This window comes from Hipposideros armiger, unplaced genomic scaffold (genome assembly GCF_001890085.2).
Source record: "Hipposideros armiger isolate ML-2016 unplaced genomic scaffold, ASM189008v1 scaffold_483, whole genome shotgun sequence".
In the NCBI taxonomy this organism is placed as follows: Eukaryota; Metazoa; Chordata; class Mammalia; order Chiroptera; family Hipposideridae; genus Hipposideros; species Hipposideros armiger.
In genome coordinates, this window is record NW_017731833.1 from 345,996 (window position 1) to 358,846 (window position 12,851).

The 12,851-nt window shown below is 50.8% G+C and overlaps 1 protein-coding gene across 1 annotated transcript in view; it reads right to left on the bottom strand.

The window, feature by feature from the left end:
- Positions 1–12,851, bottom strand: part of ITPR1 (inositol 1,4,5-trisphosphate receptor type 1) — a 304,897-nt gene that overhangs the window by 142,099 nt on the left and 149,947 nt on the right. The window contains exons 21-30 of the mRNA XM_019667129.1: positions 12,693–12,846; positions 11,595–11,782; positions 7,738–7,876; positions 6,946–7,000; positions 4,723–4,888; positions 4,454–4,624; positions 3,896–3,961; positions 2,763–2,900; positions 2,220–2,345; positions 21–221 (exon numbers count right to left, since the gene is read on the bottom strand). Coding sequence (XP_019522674.1) covers positions 21–221; positions 2,220–2,345; positions 2,763–2,900; positions 3,896–3,961; positions 4,454–4,624; positions 4,723–4,888; positions 6,946–7,000; positions 7,738–7,876; positions 11,595–11,782; positions 12,693–12,846 — 1,404 coding nt within the window. The remainder of the gene's footprint in view (positions 1–20; positions 222–2,219; positions 2,346–2,762; positions 2,901–3,895; positions 3,962–4,453; positions 4,625–4,722; positions 4,889–6,945; positions 7,001–7,737; positions 7,877–11,594; positions 11,783–12,692; positions 12,847–12,851) is intronic.

The following is a 12,851-nucleotide window of genomic DNA, read 5'->3' on the forward strand; positions in this document are numbered from 1 at the left end:
TATAGAAATAGAGCTGTCACCTCAGCCATGACCATGTCTTGGCACTTTTTAATGAACTTCCCTTCGGCCTTGACAATCGTCTGCAAGAACTTGATGTACTGGACGTTCCGCCCGTGAGTCTCGATGCAGTGAACGAAGTGCTGGACGACCCTCTCGTTGATCTCACTGCACAGCTGGAAGTTGTTCATAAAGATGTGCTGCATCGTCACCGCCTCCAGGATCTGGCAGAGAGTGGGCAGGGTCAGGAGGCTGGGGCAGAGTGCAACGTGGGAGAAGAGGGGTCCACCAAAAACGCGGAGACGCGTCTGCGCCCATGAGGTCTCCCTCCCCAGTCTCGGTGCCTTCCTTCTTGGTAAACTTTCCCACCACGTAATGAGCACACAGAACAAATCACTAGTAATCAGGTACATGGATTACTGAGGGACTATCACCCCCACATCCAGAAATGAAGCAGCCTTAAAGGGGACCACACCCCCAACCCCACTGCTATTGTGACTTTTGCGACCGCCGATGTGTTGTGCCTGTCCTTGAACCTCACACATTCTTTTCTAGGTGGCTCGTTTTGTTCCACGTTACATCTGCAATGTTGTCATCGTGCTGCCGCTTGTGTGAGTAGTTCCTTCCTTGTCACTGCTGCGGATATTTCATTGTATGAATAGACTACAATGTATGTATATCTATTCTGTTGGTGACGGGCACTTGGGGAAGATTCCAGTTTTAATGATAAGTCGTGACACTATTCTTACTAAAAATATTATGAACAGTGCTGCTCTGAACGTTCTTGTATGTGTCTTCAGGGAAACTTAATGTACACATTTCTGTTGGGTTTATACCCAAGAGAGGAATTGCCAGGTTGCAGAGTTTAAATGAGTTCGGCTTTAGAAGACACGTCCAAATAGTTTGCCAAAGATGTTAACAGTTCACATTCTATATTATAGCTATTCCATATCCTTGCTAAAACCTTGTCTTTTTAATTTCAGTCATATCTTACTTAACTTGCATTTCTCTGATGACTGACTATGCTGAGCACGTTGACACATTTACTGGCCATTTGAATGTCCTCTATTGTGGAGTGTCTCATTGTGAAGTTTTTTTGCCCATTTAAAAAAGTGGGTTGACCTTTTCCTTATTGACTTTTCTAAGTTTCTCACATATTCTGGGTATGAATTCTTTATTGGTCTCCGCCGACTCCCCAGCTTGCCTTTGGACACTCTTTATCGTGTCATTTGATGAACAGAAGTTTTCAAAGAAGTCCAATTTATCAATATTTTCCTTTACAATGAGTGTGCTTTTTTGCATACTATGTAAGAAACTTCTCTTTCCACAAAGTCATGAAGATATTTTCATGTTATCTTGTAGAAGCTTTATTTTCTACTTTTTACCCAAGTTTACTGAGATTTTTGTTTGGTATGAGGTGGCGGGCTCTAACGTTTGTTTTTTGCCTTTTCTTTCCCTCAACATGACAAAGAGGGAATATCACCCCCACAATCCAGCAGTCCTTTCTCTGCAAAGCTCTAGCATACTAACGTGTGCATGTGCGTGTGCAAGGATGCCCTGTGTAGTATTGTGTACAAAACCAAAAATTAGACACTGCTTAATTGTCTGTTAATATGAGAACGGTTTTAAAAAAAGTGACAGCCATTCTATGGAATGCCACGTGGCCATCAAAACGAATGACACAAACTTACGCATCTCTGACTTGCAAAGACAGCCACAATGAGTTAAACGAGAAAGCAAAATGCAAAACAATGTGTGGGTGTGCCCCCATTTTTCTTTAAGAACTGCGTAATACACGTTCAATATATTTAAAAAACATATTTAACAAACTGAAGTGTTACACAGCTATGTCGCTCATGGCTATGTGACGTATGTGTGTGAACACGGAGAACTTACGCCTGACTGACCTCGGGAGCGTATGGCTGGAGAGAGAATTAGCAAACTTCTCTGTGGCTGAAGTTTGACATCATGAGGAATTTTTTTATTTTTTGTAATGAGAAACATTATTTTTTAAATATATAAACATATCTTACCTTGTCCACCTCCTCCTCCCTCCCCTGAAAAGATGGGGGGACTTATGTCCTCCTGGGAGTGGACCAAAATGTGCCCCATCCCCATGGAGTGAGTGTTGCACTGACACGTCCCGGAGGCCACCGCAGCAGAGGTCCATCGGCAGCCCGCCCTCCTCCCCATGCAGTTTCCAGCTGGGCCTTGGGTCTTACCCCCGGGTTCAGGAACAGGTTGATGTGCTTGTGCAGTAAAGCCTGGTTCTGTTGGTTGCCTGCACAGAAGTTCTGCAGAAACTCATGCGCCAGCCTCATGATCTCCTGCATCTTGGTGTCCTCGGCCTGCGTGGGAGGGGGCAGATGCACCTGGGCTGAAGTCGGGGCTGTGCGATGGACAAGGGTGTTCCGCAGGAGAAGGCACTCATCTCCAGGCGGGGAGACCGGGTTCTCCGACACGCCCACCCCTAACCGTAGGGCTCCAGCTAGCTGACCTGCTCGCACAGACCAAGCCGCCCTACCCAATGTGGCGTGGGACTGGGGAGAATAAGCGCACTCGTCTTTCCGTCTAGAATCTTAAAATCAGAGGAAGGTTATGTGCGGCTTGATTTATTTTTATGATACTGCTTGTTGCATATAAATGACCTCAAACTGCTTTATAGTCACAATCCTCACCCCGGCTTTGCTTCTTCACCACCAACATCCAAAGGGGAAGAGGACTTGGGGACATTGGGCCCCCGCCCTCCCCGGGACGGGGCGCACCTTCTCGTAGGGGATCTGCAGCAGCTCCAGCACCACCGCGTGTGCACTCATGTTCCGCAGCAGACGCTGCTGCTGCTTCCGGCTCTTCCGCACAGCCGCGCTCTCCTGCACACACAGCTTGCTGAGCCGGATCAGAATCTGGGGAGAAGGGACGGTTGTGCCTTGTCACCAACACTCAGTGCTGAGGATCTGACATGCACCATGGTGACCACAGTCGATACGACCGTGCCGTGTACTTGTAATGTGCTGAGACAGCAGATCTTAAACGTTCTCCTCCACCCCCACTCCCGAAAACGCTGTCAGTGGTGGATGTGCTCATCCATTTGACTGTGGCCATCATGTCGCGTGTCTGTGTATATCAAATCCTCATGCTGTACACTTTAAGTATATTGCAATTTTGTCAGTTATACCTCTGTGAAGCTGGAAAAAAATTTTAAAACATAGACATCAACCAACCTCCGAAAACTAGGAACCACAGTTGGAAAAAAACTGCAAGGGGTGGTGGTGGGCAGGGGGGCAAAAGGGATCACAATACCTTAAAAACCTAAAACAAGGGAAATTCATCCAATATGATACCCCTGTTGATGGCATCACACCAAATCCACATGTGACTGAGGACATGTCCTTCCAGCGTAACCAGTGGATTATGGCTTCAGCAGTAAGTGGGGTGGTTTCAGAGAGCTCCCTCACAGTGGTGACACTTGGCATCATTGCCAAGGATGTGGGAAGAGCCTGCTCTGGGGTCGAAGGAAAGCTCCAACCGCCCAGCTCTGACCCACCCTACGCAGAGGTTTCTAGAGAACGACAGCTCTCAGTGGCGGACACTGTGCGCCAGGCACCGAGATAAATCCTTGACAGTTAAGTCACTGAACCCTTCCTTCAAGTGTAAACCTTCAAAAGTATCTTTGCATCTATGAAAGGTGAGGAAACTGAGGTCCTGCAAATAACAAGTGGCAGAGCTGGACTCGAACGCAGATCTGACGCGAAAACGCATGCACTTAACCTCCTGGGTCTGCTGTCTCCCTGTTACCCTGTACACGAAGAAAACGCTCGTGTGCACCTTCCACCTGAGTATCACACACTTACAGAGCCTGAGAGGACACAGAAGGGCAGATGGCGGTGGGGACACTCACCTCCTTCACCACCCTGTAGTTGTAGCTGCTGGTGCTCTCATGCTTCTGTGGCTTGTTATTCCCCTCCTAGGGACCAAAGTGAACATGGGTGGTTTGTACGGCTTTTGGGCGACTGTCCATTTTTCAGGGTTAACAGCACCCTTTACGAGAGAACGGGGGGTTTGCAATGTTTTCCCACAGCTGTGCTGAGTTTGTGCCCATCCAGGCAACTGCCTTCTGACTGATGTTACTTCGCTGATGTGGGAGATGATGGTGGGCCAGGCCCTGGGCGGAAAACAGGTTCTTTCCCAAGCGGGGCTGTTAGGGGGGCCTGGTCTAATTCACTCAACAACGAAGTCGATTCTACAGGGTCCAAGGTGAGCGGGGGAATTAGCTGGAGTTCCACGTGTAGCTTATCACCTAGGAGACCAGCTGTTACCCTGGCTATTTAACAAGCAGACCTCTTGAGAAGAAAGCCCATCCCCCAGCCTGCACGGTTGTCTAAAACCAGAGGACGTTTGCTCGTTTCGAGGGCCCCTCCCTCTCCTTTGGCAGCAGCATTGCTCGTGCTTCACCCACCTCTGTTTTCTTATGTTCGTTTTCTCCCGACGCACCATCCATGGCCTCGTCGGGGCCCTGCCCTTTGTACACCCACAGCTCTGACTTCTCCACGATGGACCTCAGCTGATCCAAGTCCTGTTTGATCTGTTTGTAGTTGTCAACATCTTGGCTGGTGACAAGCAGTTGAACCTGAACGAATGCAATCCCTTAGTCGCACGCCACAGCCTCTTGCACAAACGACAATACCCGCACACGTGCACACGCGCACCCACGGCCACCTGGTCTACCTGTTTGAAGGCCTGCAGGACCTCCTGCCTCTGACTGAAGTGCCGAAAGAGCAGCTGCAGGGCGCCCGACACCAGGGGTGGGTAGTCGTGCATTGTCAAATGGAGCAGGACTCGGAGGAATGTCCGGCCACCGTGGTCGTCCAGGTCCAGCGGGGTGTTCTCCTCACTGAAGGGGTGTGGGAGGGGAAAGGCCAGGTGAGCCACAAACGCCCTCCCTCATGCACCTTGGCCCAGACCCGACTCAGCGGTTAGCTTCCCAACCCTGGAGGCTACCTCACGTGATCTTGTTTCATCTTCAACTCTACTACGAGGTTAGGGGACAAGATGTCACTATTTTAAACCAAAGTCCCAACCTCCCACAGTGACAGGACTGGCTTTGCCAGCAGATGACCAGCTCCTCGGCTGGGGTTTCTTCTGCTGGGCCTCATGTGTGGTTGCAGAACTGCACACAACGGTGTTTCGCCTGAGCTCTTAGCTTATTGGTTAAGACGCTGTCACTCAGGGTCTACCAAACATTTATGGTGAAGGACCGGCTTTTGTTGTTTCCAGGTTGTGGCCAACGGATGTCTTAGCCCATACCAAGTCGACTGGTCAGGCACCTGACGCCAGGGTGGTGTCACAGTGCCCCAAAAGGGCCCGAATGCTGACTCCCGTAATCCGTATTTATCGCATTACCAACTGGTGGTGAGCCGAGACCTGCAGACCCCACTCTGAGGAGTGTTGCCATGAACCATTGCCAGTCAGTGCTCTTCCAATGGGGTGATCAGCATAGCGCCAGGGTGTTATTTATACAACCAAATAACATCTGTGGGTTGTTTACATAATTAAAATACTAATCATGTGCTGCATCAAATGACAGGCCACCGCATAGCTGAGCATGGCCACTCAACTGCTGTGCCAGCGTCTGTATAGTGTTTATGATTGAACGTCACGTGGTGAGACCTTCAGGGCGGCAGGCAGCAAGAAGACCATTGGCCTTAACGCATAAGCGCTCCTCGTGCTCCATGCTCCAAAACAGTGAGAAGGTTTCGAAGCTGCTCAACGTCAGGAAGATGGCGGAAGAGCCCAGGCACGACCCAGCACACGGAAGTGTGGTCGTGCTGAACTCAAAATGCCCGGTGTTTCAGAAAAACATCATCTTCCATGTAATGAGTAATGTCGCTAATTCAAACTTCACAGGTTCTGTATTGAGTGTCAAGGTAAATTCCTAACAATGGTGGCCTCCAACGAAGTGGGCCCTCCTGGTGTACACCCTTATGCAGGCCCCGCCCACACTGACACTGGGCTCAGCCAAGTGACCTGCTTTGACCAATAGGATGTTAGCAACATGAGGCAAACAGAGACTTGATTAGTGTTTGCATGTTGTTGGCCTGTCCTCTGGGGGCCTTTCTTTGCACGTAGAGCTAGTCCCTATGCCATAAAGAAGCCCCTGGTATTCATGAACATGGAGAGGTCCCAGCTTCACAGACAGCCCTACCAAGGAGCCAGAAATGTGAGTAAAGCAAGTTGGAAGTGCCAGCCCTAGTCACTAGCTCACCACGGTCACACGACAGAGCCCACAGTGGCCAGCACAAGAACCATCCAGCTTAGGCCCAGTCACCCCACAGAATTGTGAGAGGCAATACAAATGATTAATGTTTTAGTCCATTAAGTTGGTCACAGAGCAAGAGACAACTGAGCCAGGTGTGTCCTTTGTAAGAACTATGTGCGAAGGGTGTTTATATCAGGTCTGTAGGTATCTGAGTCTCACAATCATGTTTTAAGTCAACATTGAGCGATCTGATCTTTCAAAAAGGGGTTCATACAATCATGTTAGGGATGATGAATGAGTCATACTTGTGTTATGGTTGTTGCTCCCTGGGCTCCAAATAGCTCAGGGGTGAAAACTAGCCCACAGCACGAAGGTATACCAGCTTGCTAACCTCGTCCCCTGATAACCCTCCTCTTTCTTACGACCCTACTTCCCACCATTTAACTAATCTTGGGATGTATTTTGGGGAAACCTCCTTAAATCCTTTCCATCGTAGGCAGAAAACACACACCCACCCCAAGCCAGCTACGATCATGTGGCCCTGAGCACTGAGAGTTACAGGGACCAGGGAAGCCACCTAACCCCAAACACTGAGCTTTTCGGGGTGCAGCGAAGCCCCCTTTGAGGGCTGGAGAAGAGGAGCCTCCCCATCTCAGAACCACCAACAAAACAGTAACTGAAAATATACTTTCCTTCCTCCGAAGATGCCTTCTGCTTGTTCTTCAATGTGTTCGAAGTCAAGAGCGCCTGAAAAGGCAGAGAACACAACTTCAGAGGCAGGACGGTCTGAAAACGTTCTGTGGTGCACTTGCCCTGCCCGGGGTCAGGCTCAAGTTCCGGGATCTTATCCGGCCAAGCTCTGAGCCAGGTCAACTCAGACCACTCTCTCCAACGGCTCGGGTGTGCGGCGCTCCCCACCACTGCCGGTGTCCACTCCCTGGTGACCCCTCGTTACGGCTCGGGTGTGCGGCGCTCCACACCACTGCCGGTGTCCACTCCCTGGTGACCCCTCATTACAGCACAGGGACGCCACTGCCGGTGTCCACTCCCTGGTGACCCCTCGTTACAGCACAGGGACGCCTTTGCTCGAAGGGAGCTCAGGCCTCGAGAGGTGGGATTGTCTCCACGGCCACCCTTCCCCTGGTCCTTCACCGCTATTTCCTAGGCAGGGAAAAAACATCCGTCCAGAGTAGAAATTGCTAGTGGACAGTAAGTTTTCTCGGGTTTTTTTTTCTTGGCCGTCAGCTGTCTTAGGGCCAAGACAATCCAGGAAGGAGGGAAAAAGATCTACCCCAGAAGGCGTCTGGGCTCTTTTAATTATTCCCCTGCCCAAAAAGGAGAACTCTGAGCATCTCGTTTTAAAATACAATAACCTCCGAAAACATGCACATGTTACCCTCTTTCTAGAACATACCGCCTGAACCCCAGTTCTCACGAGACCCAGGCCCCGCTCTGTGGCTGCAGTCCGTTCCGGAAGCACTAACCTGGTACGTTACTGGGCCCCTCTTGGCTGCTGCTTCCAGACGAGGTCTCTGAAGTCTGGGAATTGCTTTCGTCAAACTCGCGCTTAAATATGCACAGGAGGCAGGAGATCCTATAGTCCAACCTCACGTTCAAAATAAACTAAAGATTCAAGTGGAAACGGAAACAGATTGGTTACATGAGCAAGCCACCTGTGACCCGTCGCCAAGCCGCTGCACGCGGCTGGGCCTGCCATCTGCTGCAGCAATTACCTTAAACACTAAGCGAGTCAAACACTTGGCTTGGATTTCAGCAGTCGCTTTACCAACAGACTTCTGTGGGGTACAGATCAAGTCTGCCCACGGCACCTTGGCTTCTAGTGCAAACTGCAGCACCCATAATGGATCTAATAACTGCAAAACAGAGCACTCGCCCGCCACTCCATGAAACACTGCTGTGTTTCAGCATCTACTAAGTGCCAGCGCAGGCCCGACAAAGGGGGAAAAGCTGGTGCTTTTCACGGAAGATGGTTAACAAGGAAAAACATGTTTTTGCCCCCTGGAAATAGCTTGGTTCCTGTTTTTATTTTTGACTCTTTCCTTTGATTTACTGGGTTGTCAGAAAAGTCATGATGCATTTTTGCAACGAAAAACACAGAAAAAATATGTCATGACTTTTCCAACAACCCAATAGATACAAGTCCTCACACTCCGTCTTCTCTCACTTCCTGTGTTCCCCTGGCTCTCGCCTCCAACACAAGGTCACTTCCATGACTGTCACTAGAGCCCAAAAGAAAGGTCAACAACCTGGCATCATCATTATTCTTATTTTTAAAGATTTTACTGGGGAATTGGGGGAGGGGAACAGTGCTGGGGAATTGGGGAAGGGGACCAGCCAAGTTGTTGTCCTTCAATCTTTGTTGTAGAGGGCGCCAATCGCCATCTGGCTGCCCGTCGGCAGTTCGTGGACTCTAAGCTCAAGGTGCTGTGTTCGATCTTTGTTGCGGGTGGGTGTAGCCACTGTCGCATGCGGGAGTCGAACCAGCAGCCTTGTTGTTAAGAGCGCACGCCCTATCCACTGAGCCATCCGGGTGGCAGCTAAGCTCAAGGTGCCAAGTTCAGTCTTAGCTACAGGTGGGCATAGCCACCATCGAACAGGCAATCTTGTTACACCAGCTGAGCCATCCTGCCAACTGTTGGCAGCTCAGCAACAGCTCAGCTCAGGCGCAGCATCACTGGCCCATGTGGGAATCAAACCGGTGGCCCTGTTGCTCAGCGCTCGCACTCTTAAGCTAACTCTTAACCAACTGAGCCACTCGGCCAGCCCCAACCTGGCATTATTTGAGGACCTTACTGGCACTCTCCCTTCCATCCTCGCCTCGCCACTGCCTGCCCTCTTGGTGGCCTTGCTCGATCGCAGGGCTGTCACCTCTTCCAGATTGAGACCATCCCTGGCCTTGCCTTCCAAGCTCTTGGTCCACATTTCCTTCTGACCATTGGGCATCCCATTTGGTGTTTTCTCCGAATGCCAAGGTCAAACTGCGGCTTGTACAGAACGAACAGTGCCAGCCCAGCCCGGGTTCTCTCACCCTCAGGCCCTCAGGACCACTGGCTGCTCCTTCTTTGACACGCACATCTTTTCAACGGTGAGTCCTGTTGGTGCTACCCCTGCCACTTCTCGTGCGTCACTTACATCTGTCACTTACATCTGTTCACATTCTCACTACCTCCTGCCTTGGCCACTACAGAACCAAAGTTACAGGACCCACCTCCCAAGCGTGCCTATCTTAGCTCAGCCCCTGCTTGAACACCATCGAAGGCGTGCCACAGAATAAAGTGCTGGCACGTGAGGCACCCAGAGCTCTCTGGAGCACGGCCCCCTCCTTTCTAGCCTCATTCCCCACAACGTCCCTTCCACACACTGTGTCCCCCGCCCAAGAAGACATGCTCGCTGACCTGTGTGCCACGATGCCCTGGTCCAATCTGCTCCCTCCACCTGAGAACGTCCCCTTGTTTCTATGCTATAAATCCCGGCCACGCTGAAATCTCAGCTGAAAGCCCACCTCCTCTGTAAAGCCTCCAGTCCTTACTAGGTGGGATCACACGAGCCACCCGTGTCTCAGGAGAAAGCTCTCATGGTTGTATTTCCGCATACACACAGCCTCAGCACACCTTATGGACCACTTAGGTTATAACCCCTTGTGGATGCGATCACACCTGTGCATTCCTCGTAGTGCTCAGCCAAGTGCCTTTCACGTGGCAGGGGGTCTTAAGTATTTGCTTGAAAGACTGATCCATCAACCAATTATTCTCAAATTGCTACAGCGAGTGGCCCTCAAGACGGCCGAGTTTCACATCACCCCATTTCTGATAAACACCCACGACATTAACATATGTGGGACACACAGGTCGTGGCCTAAAAAATCCTTCTCTGCTTTCGGTCAGGCATAAACTCAATGAGGTTTCTCTTGAAGTCATTCTTTATTGCCTTAAACAGTTACTTTCACGAGTCCCACGGATGCTTTCCAACAACTGGTGAAATGTGATTTCAGAATAAAATAAATCCTAAAGTCTGTAAATATTTCTAAGTGTCTACTACATGTTCTGGGGTTGGGAGGAGGCAGCACGGGATAAGAGAGAAAGACAGCAGTGTTTTTTTCATTTAGGGGCAAATCATTTTGTTGCTGAATAGAAATTACTTTGGAGCAGGAAGAGGAGAGCAGGCTGCTGGGAGGCTGGCAGGGTCTCCTACCTGAGACCAAGGCCTCCGTCGGGGACAGGCTCCAGCCCCTTGCCCACGAATGGACGCTGCCCCTACGATTCTCTTCTCTCTCCTACGTCAAGCTTTCCCTCTCCACATGACTGTTCCTGCTCAGCACACCGGTTCACCATAACCTCCCAACTTAAAAAATGTTACAGCAAAGCCGACCTGGTCCCTCGGCCACCCTCTAGTCGTCTCCCAGTCCTCTGTGTGTCTTTCCAGCAAACCCACTGAAAAGTGTTTGTGCTGAGCCCTCCCCCACCATTCATCTTCTCCTACCCCCGCCGAACCCAACCTATTCCCAGGCTCGCCAAGGTCGCCTCCACTTCAGGGTCTTTTCAGACGCGGTTCTCTCTGCCTCAGAGGCTCTTCCTGCAGATCCACATGCCGGCTCCCTCACTCCGCTCAGGTCTCTGATCACTGGAGAGGGCGCCTCCGACAGCCCACCAAAAACAGTATCCCTGGTCCCCGTCCCCAGTGGCCTCCAAACCATCCTGACCCCCCCCTTTATATCTTAACATCCTTAACATTCATCACTATCTGACACAGCATATGCATTTTAAGAAATATGTCCATGCCTCCTATCAAAATGAAAGCTCTTTCGAAGCAGGAATTTAATCTATTTTGTTCACTGCTGGATTCCTAACGTTTAAAGTTGCTTGCCACAGAATCAGTTTCAGTAAGTATTTGTTGAATGAATGAATGAATGAACAAATGAATGAAGAAGGGCAGGAGTGAGGCAGGCAGGCACTGCAGAGTCCACAGAATCCTGAAATGAGTCCTGAACAGCAGCAAGCGGGGAAGCCAGCTCCATTCAGAAGCACAAGTGAGTTCTATGCACAGACAGTGGCCTGGGTGAGACACAGAGGCAAATGACACGGAAGCTGAGGTACCCACAGGAAGTTCGGGCATGCCTGGAGGGACAGGGGCACGCTGGGAAGGGGAGGAGGTGGAGTAGAGGGATGAAGACGCCTGACTCACACGTGGCACCTAAGGCTGAGCTGAGCATATAGCTCCTTCCTCTTCCCCAGAGCCAAGAGCTGCACCAAAGCAGGACACCGCCCTGCCCCCAGCGGCGCCCGTGACACCGCCCCGCCCCCCACCCCTGGCTGACAGGCACCTGCAGTATCTCGATGATCTTCAGCTTGGTGTCCATGACCATGACGTCCTCCTTCTCTGGCTCCGCCTGCTTCACGCTGCCTTCGGGGGCCGCAGCCATGGGGGTCACGGGCAGAAAGCCCCCTCCCCGCAGCACCACCTGGGTCATCAGCTCCCCGACCCCATGGATGGACCGCATCACGTTACTGCCTAGAGGGGCCAGGACACACCTGGGTGGTAACAACGTCCCTAGAGCGTGCTGAGGCACCTGGCAAGGGGGCCTGGGCTCTTGGGACAAATTATTTAACATGTCCCTCTAACCCCAGGAACCTGAAAAGGTTCGTACACATCAAAGCCTGGGGGATCCCGGGAGTGGTGAAAGCTGTGGGTTCTGAAGCCCCTACGGGAGCATTTGTGTGTATTAATTCACTTGCCAAATGTTACTGGTCACCTACTACGTGTCTGTTTCTGTGCATAGAAGTGGGACACAGGACTTAACAAGGCACAAAGCTGGTGCTGTACCAACGGCCGCGTGGTCCTGAGCACATGGTGTGACCTCGGAGGCTCAGTCTTGTCGTCGACTAAATGACAATAAAGGAGCTCAGTGACAGGATTAAATGGTAAAATGTACGCGGAATGACCAAGCACAGGCCCTACATGACTGACCATATTTTCCTGTTCTGGCTGTAGGGCCGCGTTAGACAACAGTTCAGGCATGAGTACCTGACATGTGCCTGCTCTGACCTCAAACAGAGGATAAAACAGCCATATAAGGGCAGACTTTCCTGGTCACAAACTGGAAACAAGGTACCCACATAAGCCTGGATTTTAGGTCATCGTGCACTACTAGAATCATCGAGAGCCTTGTGACACATCGACAACAATGACAGGGCCTGTATTTGTAAGACAGGAGCATGAAAGTTGTAGGTAATGTTAGGTAACTTTCATTCGATTCAGAATGTACACACTCTTATTTTTCTTTATATTCAAAATGCTCAGAGTGAAAAGGCAGGAACAGACGGCACGGCATCCCAGGAGGGGTGACAGGAGAGGCTGGGGAGGCCGGTCGCGGTGTGCGGGCACCATCAGGTCTCCCGCAGCTGCTCCGCATCTGTCTCACCTTTATTCTCTTCCCCTTTGGCCATCTTGCTGATGGGGAAGACGGTCGCCACGTGCACACAGTCCAGGATGGCCAGGAGGATTTTGGTTAATCGTAGAAGGTCAGAGAAGTTGTAGAAGCCAAAATATATGAGGTTCCTAGCTAAATTTACAACCTATT